Source organism: Protopterus annectens, chromosome 12.part0, assembly GCF_019279795.1.
Source record: "Protopterus annectens isolate FY-2018-M chromosome 12.part0, PAN1.0, whole genome shotgun sequence".
NCBI classification, from domain to species: Eukaryota; Metazoa; Chordata; order Ceratodontiformes; family Protopteridae; genus Protopterus; species Protopterus annectens.
Genome location: NC_056746.1, coordinates 102,859,276 through 102,883,357, shown reverse-complemented (window position 1 = coordinate 102,883,357; position 24,082 = coordinate 102,859,276). Strand labels below are relative to the sequence as shown.

General features: G+C 41.7%; 1 protein-coding gene across 1 annotated transcript in view; it reads right to left on the bottom strand.

Moving 5' to 3' along the window:
* LOC122816138 (kinesin-like protein KIF19) overlaps positions 1 to 24,082 on the bottom strand; it is a 937,234-nt gene that overhangs the window by 233,656 nt on the left and 679,496 nt on the right. Inside the window, exons 10-11 of the mRNA XM_044088894.1 lie at positions 15,663 to 15,785; positions 14,366 to 14,522 (exon numbers count right to left, since the gene is read on the bottom strand). Of these exons, the coding sequence (XP_043944829.1) occupies positions 14,366 to 14,522; positions 15,663 to 15,785 (280 nt within the window). The remainder of the gene's footprint in view (positions 1 to 14,365; positions 14,523 to 15,662; positions 15,786 to 24,082) is intronic.

Below are 24,082 nucleotides of genomic sequence, written 5' to 3'. Positions count from 1 at the left end.
ATTTGGGGCAATTGTTCCTATCTGGAGGGTTGCATTTAATTTTGTGATTATGTACATAGTTTTGCATGTTTGTTCTAAGTTAATAGAAGATGAGGGTGTTTTGAAAATGTATTTAGTTTTTTTGTTTTAAGGTTTTCATTAAAACAAAAAGACTTTAAAATGTGGCATAGCTTCAAAGGGAGAAGAGAAAAAATGACTGTACAAAATATCAGCCTGCCAGACGTTAGTGTGTGCACATAACACAAATACTGGATATACACATTCAAAAAACTGTCATGCATAACAAGAGGGAATAATAGCTTTTTATCATAATGGCTACGATAGCCATATTATCTTGGAACTTAAGTGGTCTTACAGGCATAGACAAAAATTAAATTGTACTGAATTTTATTAAGAAATGCAGAGTGCAAAGAGCAATGCTGGAGGAGACACATTTGGAAAGAAATGAGGATATGAATTTGACAAAGAAGTGATTTTAGGATGGTTATTCAGCAGAATACCAGAGACAGACGAAAAGGGCTGTGACTATACTAATTAGTAGACAGGCTCCAATAGTGATAGAAGAGAGAAAAATACAATAATAGTAGATTTGTGGTAGTAAGATGCCATTGGCAAGGGAGGAGGATTGTTCTGTCATGTATTTATATTCTACCAAAATCTGCTGTTACGGAGCTTAAGAACATTTTTGTAGAAATAATCAGCTTTTGGCATAGAATATTACTTATAGGTGGGGACTGGAACTTAATTTACAATAGTGAGGGTGTATAGGGGACGTACAAGGGAAAATGTAACAGAAGGGATGTATGATAGCTGAAGAGTCAGGGAATGCTGTAAAACCAGCTCTAAGGTTATCATTGTCAACTAGCACAGAGGGTATGATTTTGTACCCCTTTATTCTTGATGTAGCATATCATTTTCTGTTGTCCATAACAACAAGAAGAGGACTCCAAGTCTATAGCTGGTAAAAGAATTTCAAGGAATGGATCACTGCCAAAATTTCCATGAAACTAATGTGCTTTCATGCATCAAAGTGGCCTGCACTGGGAACTCCCATTGATACAGTTTCCCAAGCAAAGTCAGACAAATCTGTCTGAATCGATTGTGCCAGAACATGAGAAGAAAGGAAGTCCTGGATTGATACTCAGCTGTGCTTTCCACCACTGTAACTCTTGAAGAAGGGCAGCACTGGCAACTGGGAGTCCAGGGAATATAGGTGCTGGGTCCAACAATTTTGTACATACCATTGAATTTTCCTCATGTAGGGGATGGGCCAGTGGTATCATGAGAATCATGGATGCCATCAGTTCTAAATTTTTTAGGAATTCTCTTGCCAAGGTGACACTCCTCCTGGAAAATTCCTGAAACTTTGGCTGGTAGGACAGAACCTATTCTTTAGAAAGAAAAGCCATTCTTTTGTTGATGTTGATTAAGCACCCCAGGAAGACAGGTCTTTGTGAAGGTGTCAAGCATGGCTTCTGAAGGTTCAACTTGAACCCTAGCTGGGACAGTAAGATCAAGACTTTCTCTAGTGATTCCAAACACCTGGATACAGACTCTGCACAGATCACCAAGTCATCCAGTTAAGGAAAGAAGTGAATGCTAAGAGTCTGACAGTGAGCAATGTGTTGAAAGCAATACATTTGTTAAACACTCAAGGTGCAGTCGACAGTTACAAGGGCAATGCAGAGACCTGACACAACATATCTCAGATACCTCCTGAAGTGATGAACAATGGTAATATGGTGATATACATCCTTTAAGTCCAGGGTTACCATGAAGCAGTGGTCTGGCAGAAGAGGAGGGAATGTCTGCATGATGAACACCTTGAACTTGGGACCTTGGCAAAAGTATTCAGAAAAGATAGGCCCAACACCTGTCTCAATGACTGCTCTTTCTTGGAGACCAGGAAAATTCTGTAAACAAAACCTTTTATTCTTTCCAAAGGAGGGACAGGCTATATGACCACTGAATCTACCATTTGCCAAAGTACAGAAGGAAATAAAGTCTAGTCTGGCAGATGAAGAGAAACTCCCATGAACAGAGGCAGATGTTCCTTCCATTGCCACTTCTAACCTCTGACAACAATGTTGAGCACCCATTTGTTGGATACCACCAATGGCCAGGCTGCCTTGTTGACAACTAACTTTTGAGACAGGGCACTCAGATGGGAACTTGGTAATGACAGGAGCCAAGCCTTGGTATAGTCATAGGTTGGAAGTGCAGTTATCCTGATTAGGAAAGGACCCCCTCTTGTTAGGTTTGGCAGAGTACTCATCCTGGCATTTCCTTACATTAGGCTGGGATTTCTGCTTGTTGGGCTGCCAAACATTAGCCTGCTTACTGGGGGGGGGGGGGGGGGGCTTTGGGAATATGAAACATTTTAGACATCTCTTACATCAGTTTACCTCCATCATCCAAGTGTTTGTGGATCTGATTAGCTGCTATACCAAACACACAATTAGAATCAAGAGGAGCACTCATAATCTCATTTTTTTTCTCATCAGAAAAGTTTTGGCATGCAACCAAGTATACCTCCTTACCACAACCAATGTTGCTGCTTTTCTAAAACAGTATTAGCCCCCTCCAAAGCACTCTTTAAAGCATGTTTATACACTTGATAACCAATGGAAACAATGTCTTTCACATAGTCTTTTTGCTCAGCAGGTAACAATGCCTTGAACTTATTTATACTACACCTCAACACAAATTTTCACACAAAATGCTGGTGCTTAACACTTCAAAAGCTACCATGCTGGACTGCTCCATCTTCTTTCCCTGAGATTCAAGGCACCTGCCTAGCTTATCTTGAGGGAGTGGGGTTTGAAGAAGACATGGTCTTTTTATTGGAAAAGGTCACAAGGGACACAGAAGCAGGTTCCACAGACATGAGGGCTTGAAGGATAGGTATGGCCAAGCACACCCTGAATTTCTTATACATTTTTTAGACAGAGACTTGTTCACCAGAGGAAAATTACAATCTTTCTAAAAACATTCTCAAATGCTGGGATAAAGGGAATGAAGGTCACCATGTCTGGGTCCTCATCCTCCAAAGGAACATATACCTAGCTGATCTGATGCTGCTCCCAACGGAATACATCACTAAAATTAGCCAGCATTTGGGAAAGAAGAAAACATCTGTTTGGGTTTCTGAACCTGTTTGTCCTCAGAGGAAACAGAATAGTCAGAGTCTCACACTTCTAAAACCTCAGATTCTGAATCCCCTTCAAAATCAGGATCCGTGGGAAACTGAATGGGGGTGGGAATACCGTCATTACTCATAACTTTTAGTTATGTACTCACTATAACTTCAGATGTTTGGGATCCATCTCGCCTACATTCTGACTGATGGGTTCGGAGCCGATCCCTCGGCTCCGACTCGGCACGCTTATGCCAAAGAGCGAAGTCTCTTATTGGCTGAGCTTACTATATCCCAGGATGCACCACTACCAGTTCCCCAGATCTAGTTTGTCCGCACACATACACAGACACACACGCTGCTTATATAACATCGTCAGATGAAACAAGATAAAAAACAGTAGAACTCAAAACCGTTCAATCTCTTCTGATCTCCAAGGCAGGGGGAAGGAGGGTGGGTATTAGGAATGTAGGCGAGATGGATCCCAAACATCTGAAGTTATGGTGAGTACATAACTAAAAGATGTTATGTGATCCTATCTCGCCTACATTCTGACTGATGGGACAGCGTCCCTAGCACCTGAATCCTGGGTGGCTCACTGGAAAACACTCCTGAGTACCGTGGAACCAAATGATGCTCGCCCTTTAGATGCCACATCCAATTTATAGTGGGAAATGAAAGTGTGCCGGTTGGACCAAGTAGCCGCAGCACAAATCTCAGAGATAGCGAGCTTGGAATGAAAAGCAATAGAAGTAGCCATAGCTCTGGTAGAGTGAGCTTTGATAGATGTTGTAAGTTGCTTATTTGAAGAGGAATAAGCCTGAGTTATGCAATCTCTAATCCATTTGGAGATAGTAGCTTTCGTGATGGTTTGACCCAATTTATTATCTGAAAAGGACACAAACAACTGGTCTGTTTTTGAATTTGTTGAGTCCTGTCTAGATAGAAGCGCAATTGCCTGTGAACATCCAATTTATGGAAGGTGTATTCTGCTTCATTTGAGAATTTTGGAAAGAAAACTGGTAGCTCTAGAGATTGTTGGAGACAGAGATTAGAACAAACCTTTGGAACAAAGGATGGATTAGGCCTAAGTGATACTCTATCCTTGTGAAAAATCAAGTACGGTGGTTTGATAGATAGGGCTTGAAGCTCTGAAACTCTTCTTGCAGAGGTAATTGCAACTAAGAAGGCAGTTTTCCAAGACAGATATTTTAACTCACATGTAGCAGCCGGTTTGAAAGGGGAAGATGTTAAGGCATGAAGTACCAAATCAAGATCCCACGGGGGCGCAGGATGAAAAACTGGGGGTCTTAACAGCACAGCACCTTTAATGAAAGTTTTGCATAATCTGCTGCTCATCAACGGTGGATCCATGGATTCGTGAAATTTGGAGATAGCTGCTAGTTGGACTTTAATAGTAGAGACTGAAGATCCTTGAGTAAACAAGGATGTTAAAAATTTCAAGACCTCTGGTATCGGGGCAGTGATAGGGTCTAAGCCCCTGAGTTGAGCCCAGATAGCAAACCTCTTCCACTTACTGAGGTACAATTTCTTAGTGGTGGGTTTGTGGGCCGAAGATAAAATGTGAATAACTTCCGGGTCTAAGTTGTGATTTCTGACTAAAGTCGGAAGTGGAGGAGCCAAGCTGTTAATTTCAAAGTGTGAAGGGACTGGTGTTGTCGTCCCGACTGATGAATCAATAGGTCCGGAATTAGATCCAAAAACCAAGGACCGTCCAGAGCATGTTTCTTTAGGTAGGGGAACCATACCTGACGAGGCCAGTCTTGAGCAATTAGTATCATTGTGGACCCCAATTGGGAAGCTTTCTGGATGACTTTGGGGAGGAGTGGAACCGGAGGAAAGGCATAAAGTAGTCCTGTTGGCCAAGGTTGGGCTAGAGCATCCGTAGCTGCCTCCCCTGACGCTGAGTCAAGGAAAAGAACCTTTGCACTTTGTGTTTTGTGGTGTTGCAAACAGGTCGCAGCACGGAGTCCCCCATCTTCTGAAAACCTGAGCTGCTACTGTTTCGTTCAGGGACCACTCATGAGGAGAGAGAATCGTCCTGCTTAATCTGTCTGCCAAAATATTGGATTTCCCTGGAATGTGGGTCGCTACCAAGAAACGGTTGGTAGCTACAGCCCATTCCCACACCCTCATGGCCTCTCTGCAAAGGGGGTAAGATCTGGTCCCTCCTTGTTTGTTTAGATACCAGACCACCGACATGTTGTCTGTGTGGATGGCGATAATGCCTTGAGGAGAAACTTGTGGAGGGCCTGTAGGGACAGAAGTACAGCCCTCATTTCCAATACATTGATATGGAGAAAGGTTTCGTCTGGAAGCCAAGAACCCTGAACTAACCTGCCCAGACAATGCCCCCCCCACCCTGTCTGGGAGGCATCCGTTGACAGGGTGGCCACGGAGGGATAACAAAAGGTCTTCCCTGATTCAGATTGGATGACTGAAGCCACCAGCGGAGGTCCCGTTTGCACGTTTCTGTAATCAGTATGAGATGATTGAGGGGGAGATTCTGAAAAGACCATTGTGTCGATAACAGCCACTGAAGAATCCTCATGTGCAATCTTGCCAGTGGAACTAGGAGAACCGTGGCAGACATCGAACCTAAAAGTTGCAGGACCATCCTGGCTGGGGCTTTGGATCTTGGAAGCAGGGCTTGGACTTGACCTTGTAAAGTTTGAATCCTTTCGGTAGGAAGGAAGACGCGCATCAATTTTGAGTCTATCTCTGCTCCTATGAATCTTATGCACTGAGAGGGCAGCAAAACAGACTTTGACCAATTGAATGTAATTCCCAGGGAAGCACCCAGGGAGATGGTGGCTTTGAGGTTGTCTATTAGTAGATGCCTGGTGGTGGCAGTCAGGAGCCAGTCGTCCAGATAGGGAAACACTTGGAATCCAAGACTCCTCAGGTGAGCAGTCACTACTGCTAAACACTTGGTGAACACCCTGGGGGCTGTGGTGAGACCAAAGGGCAGTGCACAAAATTGGAAATGACTGTCTCCCAGGCTGAAGCGCAGATACCTCCTGGACGCCTGATGTATCGGAATGTGATAATAGGCGTCCTTGAGATCTATGGAGCACATCCAAACATCCTTCTCCAATAATGGGAGAATGGATTGTAAAGTGACCATTCGGAATTTGGACTTCATGACGGACTGGTTTAGTTTGCTGAGATCCAATATTGGTCTCAGGTCCCCTGTCTTTTGGCACTAAAAGAACCTTGAGTAATTTCGGATCCGATCTGGTCTGTGGGGACGGTTGGATGACTCCTTTTCTAGCAGCTTTGAAGCTTCTGCGGCTGCAATTTCCCTTTGACTGGGTGGTGGGTCCGGGATTTTTGGACGGTGGGGATGAGTGTATGAAGGGAATGGTGTAACCTCCGGCAATAATCCGAAGCACCCATCTGTCCTGAGTGATAGACTCCCAGGCTTTTAGGTGCTTGGCAAAATGGCACCCGACTGGCTCGAGCAGCACAGCCGGGCAATCCCTCATGAAGTGTGGGAGGCTGAAGAGCCACGAAAGGACTCACGGTCTCCAGAATTGCGGGGCCCTCTGCCGCCTCTGGGACGGCGTCTCCCAGAAAAATTTCCCGTCCTCTGCCTCTGGAAGGGAATCTTCCTGCTGTTGAGGAAAAACTTCCGTGATTTGCGGAACCACATCTTCCCTCCTCCTTTAGCCTTGGGATAAGGCGGAAAGGGAGTGGAATAACGTGCACCTATGGCAGATAAAGTTTTTCCCTCTTGCTCACAGCAGGTAAGAGTGTCTTTACCTTAGGTCCAAACAAAGAGGACCCATCAAAGGGAGCGTCGTGAAGGAAGACTGGAGGGCCTCCGGGAAATGACACAAACGGGGCCAGGCTGGTCTCCGAAGGGCTACGCCGGGGCCTGCCGCTCTGCCCGCCCCTTGGCCGCATATGAAATGAGCCTCATGGACGAGTTAGAAATCGAGGTAAGGATAGCCAACTGAGAGCTAACCGACTGGGCTAGCTGCTCAGGTAGGTTACCTGAAAGGGAATCTGACAGCTCCTTGACCAGATCCCTCTGTAGCCTGGTAAAATGTGCCAAATAATTCAGGGACCTTAGTGTAAAGGCCGCTGAAGTCAGGGTGCGCTTCCCGTACCGGTCCATGCTCCTAGACTCCTTATTAGGAGGATGGACGGACGTTGAAGCCTCTGCCACGTCCTGTTGTTTAGCAGATGCCACCACCATGGCATCTACAGCCACGCCTTTTGTCAAGAACTCCTTCTCAGGTGGGGCAGACAAAAATTTGTTAGGGCGAAGGCACTGGTTCCACAGTATCTGGATGTTCCCACGCCCTCCGACAAACCAAGTCCAGGAGCTCATCGAAGGGCGGAGACACCCAGGAGGCGGAGGGCTGAGCCCCAAAGGCCTTGAGAAGCACTGACTCATCAGCAGAGGGGGGTTTGGATATCCAGCCACCTCGTTGCTTAAGGATCTCTAAAATGTCTGCGAATGAGACATCATCCGAGGGGCGACTTTGGGGACCCCTCCGCATCATCAAGATCAGTGTCCGATGTAAGAGACTCGGGGGAGTCCACGTGCTTCCTCTTGCACGATCTCTTCCTTGGGGGCTCCTCCGAAGACAACTCCGAAGAACCCTCAGGAGGAGGGAACCCCAGTGGGGGTAATCTCAGGCCCCGGGGCGCCGCTGCCTAGGGACAGGGTAACTACGAAAGAGTTAGTCTCCACGCCCAGGGAAGGTGCCGGTAAAGCCGTAGAGATGGCGAAGAAGACTTGGCCAAGGCACTCCTCATAGCTCTGAAAGCGGACCCCAGAATTCTGGGAGTGTCCGTCCCGAGCCATGATAGCAGACGGAAGTCCTGCAGCCGAAGCACCGAGAGGGAGGCTCGGAACCGACAGCATTGGTCCCGAAACGTCACCCCCGGGTCCAGCCGAAGAAGTCCGCGTGCCAAACTCGGACCCGAAAGCCGGGGTTGGAGTGAGGGTCGGAGCCGACCCTAGGATCTCCACCGGCTCCAACAGCACCTGCTCCGACGGAGCTGTAGTGGTCGGAGGAGGAATGGCAATGGAATGGGCTATTGGCTCCGAAGCCAATTGGGTCGGAGCCGAAACAAATTTTTGAAAGACTGGGGACTGGAACAGTCTTTGGAGCACCCTGTCTATGTCCGAATCTGACATCCTCGATGACCTAGAGGAGACTGAACAGGTTCGAGTTGGCCTCTCCAACGGCCCCAAGGGGCTAGGGGACCGGCTCCGAGGTGACTCGATAACTATCGGCGCCGAAGGAATGCACAAGCCAGTTTCCATCGGTGCCGAGGAGGACTTAGGCGCCGAGGAGGAAGTGTCTGAGCGGACAACCTTCATCGGCTCCGAGATCAGTGGAGCCGATGAAGGTGACCCGCCTCGATGCCCCAGCCATCGGCTCCGAAGCCAGAGGAGTCGAGACTGGAGGCATCGAGGCAGACCGTTCCGCCCTCGGCTCCGAAGTCCTTGGAGCCGAAGGAGAAGCCTGTCTATGTCTTTTGGCGGTCGGGTCCGAAGGACTGGTCGGAGCCGCCCTTTTCTTTTTAGCAGGAGAAGGAGAGGATGCTAAAGCTTCTTCAAAAGAGGGTTTTATAATGCCTTTCAATATAAGCTTATTTTTCCTCTCTTGGAGGACCCTCGAGGAAAAAGCGTGACACACGCTGCAGGACTCCTGCAAATGTTTGGCGCCCAAACAATATACACAGAGAGAGTGGTCATCCGTGATAGACATTTTAAAACTACATTTAGTGCACTTTTTAAAGCCCGAAGGCCTAGGCGCCTGAGACATTATAAGTAGAATTGAGTAACTCTCTCACAGACAAAACTCTTTGAAAAAGACTGACACTACAAGGATTAACTTGCCGTTAAGAATGACAGCCAGCAATTAAATTAAGGCCAACAGTGAATATATCTAAGGGAATCCAAGAACCTTTAAAGGTTCAAAAGGGATTGACTGACAGGGAAGGCCCTACAGAACAAGGGGACCTGTAGCCAGAACAAACACCAATCACACACAAATTTTTCACAAAAAATTTCCAAAACACACACAACAGCACAGAATAGCCGTTAAAACAGCTTTTTGTTAAAGAATTAGCAAATTTCTGACAGAAAAAGTTAGTGAAAAGACACTACTTAGCTCAGCCAGCTCGAGACCACGTCTTTGCTAGTTAGCGGCAAATGAGATCTGGGGAACTGGTAGTGGTGCATCCTGGGATATAGTAAGCTCAGCCAATAAGAGACTTCGCTCTTTGGCATAAGCGTGCCGAGTCGGAGCCGAGGGATCGGCTCCGAACCCATCAGTCAGAATGTAGGCGAGATAGGATCACATAACATCCTGGGTTAGCACCCTGTAATCAGTAGCCTGAATAATGAATCTAGCCATAGCCAACAGCTCAGAGACTGTTACCCTGCAATGTGGTGGGTCTTCTGTCTCTGTTTTTTATGCACTACGCTAGTAGGAGAATCCCCAGGGGGAGGCATATCAATACTGGCAACAGATTATGTACCCAAGACTTCCCTTGCACCTAAAGAATGTGGTTCTCCCATACCAGAACCAGGCAATGGTACAGCCCCAGAAGACATGCCTAATCCTGTGGCATGCACAGTTGTGGCACTTCCACCACACCAGGGTACCTGGAGGCAAAAGAAGGTGAGTGGATCGATAGCCTTCCCTAGGCTATTGTGGAGTCAGATGAGTAGGCTGAGGCATATTTCCTGATTAACTTTTATTTTTTTAGGTGCACAAGGGGTAGATGGTGGGGGTGGATGCATGTATCTGAGTACATCAAGTCAGGGGACAAAAAAAAAATAGCTAAAGAAATAAAAAATAATGGCTGCATGATCAGCCAATAAAACAACAAAAAGAACAAATCCCACTAATCTCCCTCTAAATGGCAATCTGAAGTCTATTTCTGTAGGGATACTATTCTGAATACTGCACTGATAGAAAGACAGTAATTTCAGTAACATAGTTCAAAGCACAAACTACATGCACAAAAGTCCCCCCAGTTTTTGTAAAAAAAATAAATAAATAAAATTCTACTTTCAGTGTCAAAGGATAAGAAGCAGCATAAACCAGTTTTAGACAAGAAATAAAGCATAAACTTTTGAAAAAAAGTGTCAGAAATGCTTAACATAAACAATGCCTCCTAAATCATGATTTAAATGAAAAATCCCTGTTCAATCACGTCTAATAATAACACCAGAGAATAAACTGCAAATTCGGTAAATTTTCCTGTCAAAAAGTTCCACCTGAAGCTTTTAATCAATAGAAACAACAGGCCTGATAAACTCATGGTTCTGGAAGCATGAGGTAATGACAGGAGCTGTACTAAAATGGCCTTAACACAGAAACTCAGCTATACTTTCATAAATGGCCATAAGATACATTTCAGTGGTTAAATATTCCCAAAAACAACAATCAGCTTATCATAAACAGTATAAGTCGTATACTGTGTAGGCATATACAAACTTCCAATCAGAAAAAAAAACAGTCAAAGAATCAGAATTCACTATTCAAGCAGTGATAGGAAAAACAGAGGGAGGAAATAAAAACCCAGAAGGGTTTCTAATCTGAACTCAGCAGGTGAATAAATCCAGAGTAAGGAACAGTCTTCAAAAGATCTTTCTCTTACGATGGCACTAGAAAACTAAAAGGGTCCTGTCTATGGGTGTGCATAGCAGTCTGTGTACTGCCAGGAGATTGGCCTCTCACACCCACAGACATGCAGTGAGGAGGGTACCAGGGCATTAATACCCAAATGCCAGTAAAGCAGTATGTTAGCTGAACATCTTGTGTTTTGAAACATCTATCAGCTGTAAGGAAACACAATAATTTCTGCACGTAAGAATGCAGAAAACCATTGTTGTACTCATCTTGTACTTGGGAAATATTTATTTTTCTTCCTTTTTGTTAATTATATATATTTCATGGAAAACTCTCTATAATGCAGACAAACAACTGTCCTGACTATTCAAGGAGGTGGCCACAGAATTTAAAACTCTCATCCCTAGAGGCCATGTTTACCCATGCATGTCATATATAAGCAGCCAATCACAGCCCTCAAGGCTGCATTTCATTATTATTACAAAAAATGTGATGCCAGAAAGTACCCCGCCCCAAGCTGACTGTATAACCAAAGCACATAATCTGAAGACAAAGGCAATAACATTTTACTTGACCTTTTGTGGACCTTCAGTGGACTAACACTACAGATGGTGCTCACTAACAGTCAGATTACCTTTGTTTTTCTACTGATGTTGTTGTGTCTTTCGGCTTTTCCCAGTTATGGGTCGCTACAATGGAACTCCGGTCCGCTAATGATTGGCAGTTGATTTTTACGTACCGAGTTGCCAGCTCTGACGCACAACCTTCAACGAAGGTACGCCCATTCGCGTATGTCTCCACGCAGAAGACGCTCTAGCTGAGAATTGAACCGGACAGCGTCTTACTGTGAGGCGACAACGCTACCGCAGCACCACCACCGCAGTAAACGTCTAAAAAGAAAACACTGAACCATGAGTCTGTAGGAAATCAAAATAAAATAAATATGAGAGTCTCTAAATTTGGTTGAATTTTCATTTTACAAAAGATAGAAATTACTGATTGTGTTTAGTTAATTTGTATTTTGTTGAAACATCTCTGAAACAGAATTACAGGGAAGTTTTTCCCTTTTTCCACTGTTATGCAACCTTCTGGATAGTATGTTTACAGATGCAGGGCTGTAAAGCATTATTTTGTGCATTTTTTTTTGTACTGCAGTGGTATGGGTTTGATGAATACCTTTTGTGGAACTAACTTTCTTTAAAATGTGCTGTTCACCATGTCCTTACATCATCATATTTGTATGAATGGTCTTGGGGAAGGTTACAATCACTGCTGTCTGAATATAAATCAGGCCTGCATCATCTTTTGAAGGCCCTATAAAGTAAGACTAGGACTGTTCATTCTCTCGAACTCTGAAAGTTTAAGTAATGAATGGGATCTTAACTATCCTGAAATATTTAATTTACTTATTTATTTAATTTATTGACTTTGATTACCAGGAATGTATGACTGGGTAGGTGCCCATTTTCATTGGAGGCCCAAGGGAAAAAGCTCCAAAGTATTACAAAACATTTTAAGAACAATAATTTTACAATCTTCAAAAATAATACAAAAGACATTTACAGTTTAAATAATTATACCAAATTAGACATAATGTGACAGCATTGGTTAAAAATAGATACAACTTACGTGACAATGATTTAAAATTTAGATACATTTTTTCCAGTTTAGAGAAGTTAAAGGTACATTAGTATAATACAAATAGGCATTGCAGCAAGAAGTGACAGAAAAAAATACAGGGTTATGACAAACGGAGGGAGAAAGTCAGGCGAGAGAAACTGGAGTTAGGAAGTGGGAGAAGAAGGGGGAGTAAGGAGGTGTACGGTAAACGTAGGTAGCTATAAACTGTGCTAAACTGTGCAATCTTCAGCTGGAAGTAAAACGTAGGTAGCTATAAACTGTGCAATCTTCAACTGGAAGTACCTACTTAGGTAGCTATAAACTGTGCTAAACTGTGCAATCTTCAACTGGAAGTAAAACATCCTGACTGTTACTAGGGAAAACTGACTTTCAGTATGTAAGATGGGAAAGCCTCATTCAAAAGAAATGAGGGCAAATAACAATAATGCCTGACTGCTGTAACCCGGGGAGGAAACAATCAGAACAGATAATGTTTTGACAGGTCTCTGTATGCCAGAGGCACATAATAAAGCAAGAAGAGTCTGAAAAAGTTGTTTAACATTCTGTTCAAATTTTCTCCTATTTTGCTGCCTTCACTTTCTTTGTGTATGTTTTTTGACCTCATCATCATCTGTTTTCTCAAACATTTTTAACTTCAACATTAGACATCAAGACTATTCAAGTTTCTAATTTTTGTGGCTTATTTTACTAGTCTGGTTAAATTTTATACAGACCTCTCATGGTTTGCTTCAGACAAACAGAAAAGTCACTTAGCACTGTAGTACATGTGTGCTAGTCACCTTCCACACTCATGACTGTGAGTGGCCTTTATTACTTAACATTTAAATCCTCGGAAGAATTAAATAAATGTCTGAATCAAAGAAGTTATTGAGATAGCAAGAAATACTGTCAGTGAAAATATTTTTTTTTATTTATCTGTTTCCAAAAAGTAAAAAAAAAATGAAGTAATGCCAATGGACTAGTTATGCGAGTGCAGATGCTATAACAACACAATCTTCAAAGTGAAAATTAAGAAGCGCAGTTTGTTTGACGTAGGCTACAGATGTACCTTTGTAGTAAGGGCTATAACTGAAAGTATAATCCATACTTAGGGAAAGTAAAGAAGGGAGTGAGAGCTCAAAAAGCTCCTACCTGCAGCAAAACTCTACCATGAATTAAAATCAGGGCCAACAATAAACCCCCTCCCACCAAAACTCACATGCTATCACATACAGGAATTCTTGCTGTGAAATATATGTACTGCTTTAGAAGCAAAGTCATTATTACTACAGGAATTGGACTAGTTATTATACATAGCTATGTCTCTCAAATTTCCAGATTTTCACAGACTGTCCAAATTTTTGCCTCATATTTTTGGTCTGTTCCTCATAAAATTTGTGTTTTCTAGCAAATCACTGGGGACTGAAGTAGTGACTGGCATTCACGTTTCTGAAATCATATCCTTCAGCAAATGTATGCTAACACAAAACCTACTACTCTTAACAACTTTCTAAGTTTATAAGAGCAATATTTAAGAGTTGGGCCTTCCCCCGCCAATATCTTTGACTTTGTATTAAAGGAACTGACTGTACCCCGTACCTTACACATTGTTTACAATGATCTCACCATCAAGTAGCTGAGACTAGAGTAACGTTCTGCACTAATATAGCAGTTAACATGGCCAACACCACTTAGTTTGTCTGAAAATGCTTCCTGTCACTGAAAAAAGTTATAATCTAGTTCCAACTCTTGCAGTTTCTTGCAAACTGTAGTTTAGCTGACAGACAGCTGCTGGGTTTAATCCTGCAATACATCAAAAGAAACGCACTCATACAAGCAGACACATAATGAATATAATGAATCTTATGGAAGAGCACATGAAGTTATGAAATGTCAGCCATTAAGCACTGAATGCATATGCTCAACAATTCAGAGCAAACTACAGGAAGTTCCTTAGGATGGTATGAGGTGAGTGCTATACCTTGAACATCCCGGATGTTGGCTCTGTCCTTCTTGATCCGTTCAGGCCCTTGATTTTCAATCTTCCCCTTCAGCCTTTCAATTTCCTGCCGCAACTCAGCAATTATGCTGGTGTACTGTGCAATGTGGTAAGAAACATTGAGCAAGTTCCGTTTTACCTATACCAACAGGAAACACAATTAGGACATAAGATGAAGAGAGTCAAACTCCCCAAAAAATTTATTTTTGTCCATTCCTTTGACTTCTCATGCAATCTTCCTAAGCTGTTACCTTTTCACACCTAAACCTCACACTCATATGAAGAATGTCAGTCAAAGGAGACCATTCATTCATTTAATCTACCCATGATTCAGCATATCCTTACATACTTATTTCTTCATCACTGTACTTTATCTATGTGTTCTTGTTCAATTTCCCTACAATCTAATTACTCACATAACTCCACCAAACTCTGAAATGAATCCAAGGCTCCACCTCTTCATATAAATTAAATTTTACTTCTATCTGCCAGCTGTAATCCCACTTATCCATAATCCTTTCTTCATACATCATTCCACACCACATGAGTTACAGCCGTTGCATTCCTACCCTTAAGGAGGAGCTCCATTTTCTCTAAATACTCACATTAACCATACTTTCTGGATATTCTCTCAAACTACATACTCCAGGTCCAGCTCCATACTCAATCTACTGTGTTTTCATTTCAGTCAGCTTTGTCGGGTTTTTTGCTAGGGTTCCCAATGAAAAGTTGAGGATCAGTATCTGTGATCTCTGAAGCATGAACATGTTAAGTGTGAACATGGATACTAGATACTGTGAGACTGTTTAATCTCAAAGTATTGCTCTTACATTGAGGCACATCAATCTCTGAATTAACATATAGTAGCTAGGTGTAAGGCACATAGCTCCACATTTTAGAGTACAAGGAGGTTAAGTCCCCCCTACAACAGTACTTAAAAAGTTTGCTGCATTTGAAACTGAATCATACTTTAATTTCTAAATTGTTGGGAATTCACATTATTGGGTCTCATACTTCTGAATGGAAGCCATTTTCTACACCTCAGTGAACACTGTTTATCAAATCACAAACTTTCCTACCTTTTACCTGAATGCCAGACTTTTTGACAATCTGAACAAAGTTAGTTATTGTTACATCAGCTGATGCATTCTTTGCTCTTTTCATGACTATGATCTTTATTCCACTGCCTACCAAAGTGTTTATTCTGATTTCGTTCTTAAACTGTAATCTCTTGTTTAAGCAACATAATTATTCAGATTTAGGATGACTGCATGCATACCCTTGTCTTTATATTCTTGGCTCGATTGGCATAGATCAGGGTACTCCTTGACTCATCAAAAGATGTGCTTGCTGGACTAATGTGTGTGATCATAACTGTCCTGGTGTTTCCTCCCAAGGAGTCCTGAATAAGCAAGAAAAAAAAAGAAAAGTTAGTAGTGTATTGGCACAAAAAAGCTATACATACATAAGAAAAAGGTTCATCACAGAAAAAATATTTCTGCTTCCTAAGCATCTATTATGGCTGTATTTTGCAGAACACAATCAACTATTACTACTGTGTTACTGTGGAGACTCTCATTCACTTCTAAATCTCACACAAGTACTGCCAGAAACTATATAACATTTGCAGCAAAGCTCCCTTTTAAACCGTGTACCTGTTTTTTTTTTTTTAATTTCTCCAAGTCTTTTGGGTTTCTAATACCATGATAGGAATTGATCCCATTCCTAAGTCAAAGTACGATTAAAATTCATGAAATTAGTATTGTTTCAATCTTTGATGTCAGCTAGAAGTGATCTTCGCAGCACCTGCAATGTGCCCAGTAATGACTCCTTCTGCAGTTCGTATGGAGTTTCATGTATTGGTAACATATCTAAATACGATTGTAAATACCTTTTTATAAGACCTGCTGTTCCTACTACTACTGGAACTGTCTAGGTATCTTTCTTCCACATTGTCCTTGTTTCTGCCTGCAAATCCTGCTATTTTATGACTTTGTATCCCTCTGTACTTAACTCACTGTAGTCACTGGGTGTAGCAATTTCAATAATCAATGCTACTTTTGTCTTCTTTTCATGGACTACTATAGCTGGTTTTCTTGCATCTATTTTATGAACTATTGGTAATGGATCATCCCATGTGATATAAACTTAATTGTTTTCTATGATACTTTGTGGCTCATGTTTCCAGTGCTTTTCAGCTACTTCAGTATTATAATGTTTGCACAATCCTCAATGCAACAGTCTTGCCACATTATTATGCCTTTCAGTATACAGGCCTTCTGCCATCAGTATATAACAACCAGTAACAAGACATGCAACTGTTTCCAATTCTGTTTTACAAAACCTGTATTTGTCCAGTTCTCCCACATGTTCAATGGACTTTGTAAACCAACGTGTAAGTAGTCCACTATCTTGGGCTGTCAATATTAACCTTTCGTCTTTTGGTTTAAGTTCACTTCTCTTTAACCATTCCTGCATTTGATCCTGATCAATATGAGGTTGTTCCAAGAGTTTTTTTATACTTGCAACTATATTTATGCATTTTCCACATGTCTTACCTTCCCATCTGATCCTTCACCTTATAATCTTTCATTTGTTTTTTGGTACATTCAATTGTTACCTGATTTTTATCTACTTCTAGTTTGATTTCCATTCCTGCATGACACAGATATGCTTCTGCTAAACTAAGCAGGGAAGTCATCTTAGAGTTATTCTCCTCATGTTTCAATATTTTCACTTTGTTTGGGTCTTGTGCGGTCAGCAGATATGTATGCAGTCCCACTATTGCAGAGCTATACATGTAGTCAATTTTGAGGAGGCCCATACCTCCTTCAGAACGAGGAATATATAGTCTTGGTATGCACTGATTTTTATAACTCACCTGATGAGCATGAAGCATCCTTCTTGTTTTCCTGTCCAAACAATCTAACATCTTTTAGGGCCGATCAGTCACTCCAAAAGTGTAAGTTAGGACAGGAAGAACAAACTGGTTTATAGCTTGGACTTTGTTCCTACACGTCAATGCTATTTTTAGTATTAATTTAAGTCTTCTAAAATATTCTTTACTTTTCATCAATCTCCAAATATTTATACACTCCCTCCTGCTCAACTTCTTTTACATCACATTCCTGTCCCAGACTGATGTTTTCTTGGTAATACAGCTTTCCTGCTTTAAAGGTTGCCTTCAAACATTTATCAAGACCAAATGACATTCTTATATCACCTGAAAACATCTTAACCATTTGCAGGTGTGCTTTCAGTTCCTCATCTGATGAAATATACAGTTTTCAATCAACTACAAAAAGATAATAAGAAGTCTTTACATGTTGTTGTTTTCTGGGAGCCAAATTATAGCCATGACCTAATCTGTCAAGTAGACAGCTTAATGGGTTAAGGGCAAGGCAAAAGAGCAGTGGTGACAGAAACTCACCCTGGAATATCCCCCTTTGAATCCTTATTCTTGGAATAATAAATTGTCCTTCATCATTTTTTAACCGCAAAGTGGTTTGCCACTGTTTCATGGTGACTGTAATGTAATCGCTCAATGTAGGGTGCGCATCTTATACATTTTACGCACTTTTTTATCCATGAATGTGGGATACTGTTAAATGCTTTTTTTTAAGTCTATCTATGCTATACTCAGATTCTTCCTCTTTTTAAATTCTCCATTATGATTTAGCATCAAATGATCCTTCATTCCATATGACTTTGTTTTACTACTCTTTTGTTCTACTGCCATGATTGAGTTTTCTTCTAAATTATTATAAACTCTGCCAGTATCAATTCCAGTGTACAGTTTATATGTCGTTGGAAGGCAACTTATTGGTCTATAGTTTTTTAGGATAGAGTGCAGGTTCACTCTTAAGTAGGACTACTGTTTTTCCTGTTAGTCAGGCTGGTGTCCGTTTGGGGTGCGCATATAGATAGTTTTTGCTCATAGCAAAATCTTCATGTAAAGATGTTAATAGTTTTAACCAGAAGACAGGTACTGCATCTGGGCCTGGGGTTTTCCAATCAGGAGCTTTTCTTAACTTTGTTTCAATCTCTCTGGTTGTTACTTCATCCCATTGCATATCCTATGCAGTTTAGGAAGTATGATGTCATAGAAGTGCAACGGTGGTTAGAGGAATTATCTCACAAATAGGAAGTATGATATCACAGAAGTGCAACGCTGGTTAGAGGAATTATCTCACAAATAGGAAGTATGATGTCACAGAAGTGCAACGGTAGTTAGAGGAATTATCTCATAAATAGGAAGTATGATGTCATAGAAGTGCAACGCTGGTTAGAGGAATTATCTCACAAATAGGAAGTATGATGTCATAGAAGTGCAACGCTGGTTAGAGGAATTATCTCACAAATAGGAAGTATGATGCCACAGAAGTGCAACGCTGGTTAGAGGAATTATCTCACAAATAGGAAGTATGATGTCACAGAAGTGCAAAGGTGGTTAGAGAAATTATCTCACAAATAGGAAGTATGATGTCATAGAAGTGCAATGGTGGTTAGAGGAATTATCTCACAAATAGGAAGCATAATGTCATAGAAGTGCAATGGCGGTTAGAGGAATTATCTGACAATTTTGGATCCTCAGCTTGACTCTTGACTAGGGCACCTTCTGTTTAGTGTCTGGGCATCCACCCTATGTTAACACGGATTTTCACCAAATATTCTGGTTTATTCTCACATTCCAAAGTCACGTTAGAAGTGAAATGGCCTTCTTTCAAAACTACTCACAGGTGGTGTGTGTGTGTGTGTGTGTGTGTGTGTGTGTGTGTGTGTGTGTGCCTTGTAACCACTGAGCAGCTGCAGGTTTCCTTCCTTGCTAAGGCACAATAGGGGCACAATCACTACCTGGCGGGGCATGTAGGAAATCTAAAGAAAAAAAATAAAGTACAGAATGCAAGGTGATCCACTGTTGAATATGAACAACTATTTAGCTACATATGCCTATGAAAAAAATAATAAGCGTGACAGTGTAATAATGTATTTGCATATTTTATGTATCCTGGCAATATAGACAATAACTACATTTGTAGTTCTCGAGGATTACGGTTTGGATGAAATGTTATTAAGCTACAGTATAACCAAACATGTTTGCAGCTAATAACGGCAGTGGGAGAATCGCACATTTCTGCCTCAGGGGGAAAAAAAAAGAATTTCATAACTCATATTCAAGAAATGCAAGTTGTATATTTTGGACTTATCACAAATTTGGATTTAATTAAAACTTATTTAAATTTTTACAGCAAAAACACTGACAGCAATTTGCTATACAAAATAAAAGAGAACAAACACTCTCAAACTGGAATCAAACTTAGCATGAGCAAAAGTGCCTTACAGTTCACATTTGTTGGAAATTCATCTGGCAACCCATTAAACTACAAGAGACATGCTGAGAATCAGAGCCAAATAGCTATGTGAAGGGTACAGAAATTCAAACAAATGTGTAACACATCTGCTGACAGCCTGGGACATGCTCTAAATACACATGCCCCTTTTCAAGAGCAGCTCAGAAGCACTGCCTAGTGAAGTGATTTGGTTAGAGACACACAGAAGACAAATGGATGCTGAGAAAATCAAACCCTGCACTCCTGGAAATGCACAGACTTATTCATCTGCAATAATGAGTGCCAGATAAACTGTTGTGCTCCAAACACAGCATGTTTCTCACCAGCATGCCTAAAAAACAAGCAAAATTAAAAATACTTCATATTTATAATTTTAACATTAAACTCAACAGACTTCATGCTGTCCAGTTTATTAACAGTAAAAAAAAACATGACAATGAAGGATCATATCCAAAGAACGCATCTCAGATGATGAGCTTCCTGTTTACTACAATCAATTTCTTCTTTTACACCATAACTACGCTACAATATATATAATACATATACATATGTGTGTATATCTATATCTACTTATTTACCCATACACATATAAGTTTACTGTAACATAATCGACAACACCAACGTTGAAACTAATAACAATGACAACAGCTTCTGAATAGCTGAAATTTCCAAGACTGACAATATTGAACTCCCAGAATGCCCCAACCCCTGCAGGACCCATATTGCAGCTTGTTCCTAGGTCCAGTTTCATTATTTGTCTTTGTCACACTTTTGTTTTTTGTTCTTACACTATACTATTTTGAGTTTAAAGGATGCTGCTGCCGGCAGTATTGGATTTGAAGTTGCAGTCATTGATGATGTGAAAGTAAACTATATAGGTGTGTGCATTTGTACACACACACATATCTATATATATATATATATATATATATATATATATATATATATATATATATATATATATGTTACCCTTACATTATCGAATGTTCAAATGTTCGCCAATGATATGGCAAAGACCATATCATCGAACATTTGAATGTTCGACAATGTAAAGGTAAGAAAACACGGGAGAAAGAAAATAAAATAAAGTGTGTATAGCAAGCCCCCTGAACACCCATTACCGAAATATACCAACTCCGAGATCGCACTACATTGCAGTAACGGGAAATGACAATGGAGATCTCCATACAGTGTGGAATGGGAATATTTCCCATTACCGCAATGTAGTGCGATCTCAGAGTTGGTATATTTAAGTAGTGGGGGTATGGGGGTGCAGGGGGGCTTGCTCCTCTGTTATACACATTTTATTTGGCTTTATTTATTTATTTTTTTTAACTTTACATTGTCGAACATTTGAATGTTCGATGATATGATTTTGGCCATATGACTGTCGAATATTTGAACGTTCAATAATGTAAAGGTAACCCATATATATATATATATATATATATATATATATATATATATATATATATATATATATACATACATACATACATACATACACATACATACAAACACACACACACACATACACACTCCCTATAATACAGAGGATTATGATAAGCTCACCAATCACAACCATCTTATTATGTGTTTGAGACATCGATGTCAAGAAATTTCATCAAGACTGAAGCTTGAAAGATGAATCTTGGCATCCATGTTGAAAACACATAATAAAGGATTATGACAGGACACCCAAACATAACTCTGTAGTTCATGCAGCTTTATCTGTTACATGTACTACTGGTTACAAAAAAGTGTTCTGTTGGCTTTCAGAGTTATAAAGCATTTAGTGAGCACTGTCAGAAAGACAGTGAATCAAGAGACCAGATGGCTTAGTGGTTAAGATCTTCGCCTCCCATGTACAAGGTTTGATCCTGGCCTCCGACCAATGCCTGTTTGGATTTTGCATGTTCTCCCTGTGTCACTGTAGGGTTTCTCCCATTTCCAAAAAACATGGTTTCCATCTCAAACTCACCAATGAATGGAGCTGTGGGCAGCAGGACAGACTCTACATGGTGCCCTATAGGGGGAAGAGTTGTACAGACCAACCGCTTTGGGCATCTACTCTGGTGCGCAGTATCCTCAAGATAGGAGAACATGGATCACAGACTCCACGCTGTGGCAGGGCTAGCCAATCAATGGTGTAAAATATGGCTCTAGGTGATTCGGTCATGTTAATGTCACCAAAAATGGGCATGTGTAGTTACCAGTGATAAGTGGGTTGAGGATCCAGCCTACTCTGACCCACACCAGGGACCCTTGTTAATGGTGGGAGGGGTATATGTGCCCGTATTGGCCAGTGTGTGCCTGCCATAAAGCCCAGCAGCCCTGGGTCAATAAGCTACTGGCTGGCCGGTGTCTAGTTGCCCAGCCTGGGTTACCTGAGATAACTCTGTTGAGGAAAGCTGGATGCAAAACCATCCAACCTGCCAAGCATGAACTGAGAATTGCTACGTTTAATGTAGGTTCACTGACAGGACGCAGCTTGGAAGTAGATGATACAGAGGAGGCTAGACATCCTGTGTATCTAAGAGATGACATGGAAGGGCAGTGCAGCAAAGCTACTTGGCTTGGGATCCAGAGTCTACTACTCAGGTGGAGGGCAGGCTAGAAATGGTGTAGGAATTGTGGTGAGAGAGAGGCTTCAGAAAGCAGTAAGGGATATCATCAGAATTAATGACAGACTCATGGCAGTCAGACTCCAGTGTAATGATAGGGCAGTATTCATAATCTCAGCCTATGCCCCACAGCAGGATTGTGATAGTGAGGAAAAGAGTGCATTCACACAGCAGTTGCAGGACCTACTAGATAAAGCAGGACAATGTGAATTGGTGTTGATAATGCGGGACTTGAATGCACATATTGGGACAGACAGAACAGGATATGAGGACTGCCTGGGTTGACCACAGGTGGGGCAACAGGAATAAAGGAGGAGAAGTCATTCCAGACTTCTGTCTGGCAAATGGCTTGATAGTAGCCAACACATCGTTTAGAAAGAGAGACAGTCACAAGATCACATATAAGAGTAGTCAACATGCAACTCAGGTAGACTTCATCCTAGTAAGGAAAAGGCACTGGGGTAGAATCCATGATTGCAAAGTCATCCCCAGTGAAACAGTCGGCCCACAACATAAACCACTAGTTGCCACAATCAGCTGCAATCAGTGGTCAGAGAAGGCTCTAAGGTCAACAGAGACAAGGATAAAGACCTGGAAGTTAACTGGAGAGAAAGTACATCAGTTCAAGGAATTACTCAGGGCTCTAGCACCCCAAGAAGAGGGGGAAATAGGTGGAGTTGAACAAGAATGGCAGCACCTAAAAAACAGCACGTGTTAGGACTACAGAAAAGATATGTGGCCAAGCCAGGTATGGAAATAAGGTACATAAGGAAAGCTGGTGGTGGAATAAAGCTGGTGGTGGAATGCAGAAGTCCAGGAAGTTATCAAAAGAAAGAAGGAGTGCAGGAAGAAATGGGAGATAGAAAAGACTGGCTAGGAAGGACTACTCTTTGGCTAAGAAAGAAGTTGCAATAGCAAAAATAGGGCATCGGAGGCACTGTATCAACTTCTGGAAAGTGACTCAGTAAGGGGCACAAAGAAACAATATCAGGTTGCAAGGCAAAGGCAGAAAGATAAAGAAGACAGTCAGACACCCTTGATAAGGGATGCCAGCAATCACCTGCTCACCAGTCCTGAGGACTACAAAGGCAGATGGAAGGAGTATTTCCAGCTGCTTCTGAATGAAGAAAACTACACAGAAGCTGTACTGTCCCAGAAACAGCCTACGATGAGAGAAGAAGAGGAGCCCACCCTACAAGAAGTAAGAACAGCACTAAGGAAGATGAGGTCACAGCAGATATGATAAAGATGCTGGGGGAGAAATGGCTCCTGAGGGTACTAATAGCAGTGTGTAGAGAAAGGCGTATCCCAGATGACTGGAGAATAAGCATACTTGTGCCCATGTACAAAGAACAAAGGGGACATCCACAACTTTGGGCAGTACATAAGCATCAACCTCCTATCACATTGCATGAAAGTTCTGGAGAAAGTGATTGATAAATGGATATGCACAGTAGTAGAATGTAAAATGGGAGATGAGCAGTTTGGATTGAGATCAGGATGCAGCACAACTGACCTGATGTTTGCACTGAGGCAGATACTTGAGAAGAAGCTAGATATGAGGAGAGAGTCCAACTGGGCATTCCTAGACTTAGAGAAAGCATATGACAAGGTCCTTAGAAAGCTGATCTGGGCAGTACTGCAGTGGTTTGAAGTCTCAGAAACATTGGTAGAATTAGTGCAGGCTATGTACAAAGACCCAGTGACTCAAGTACAAACAGTGT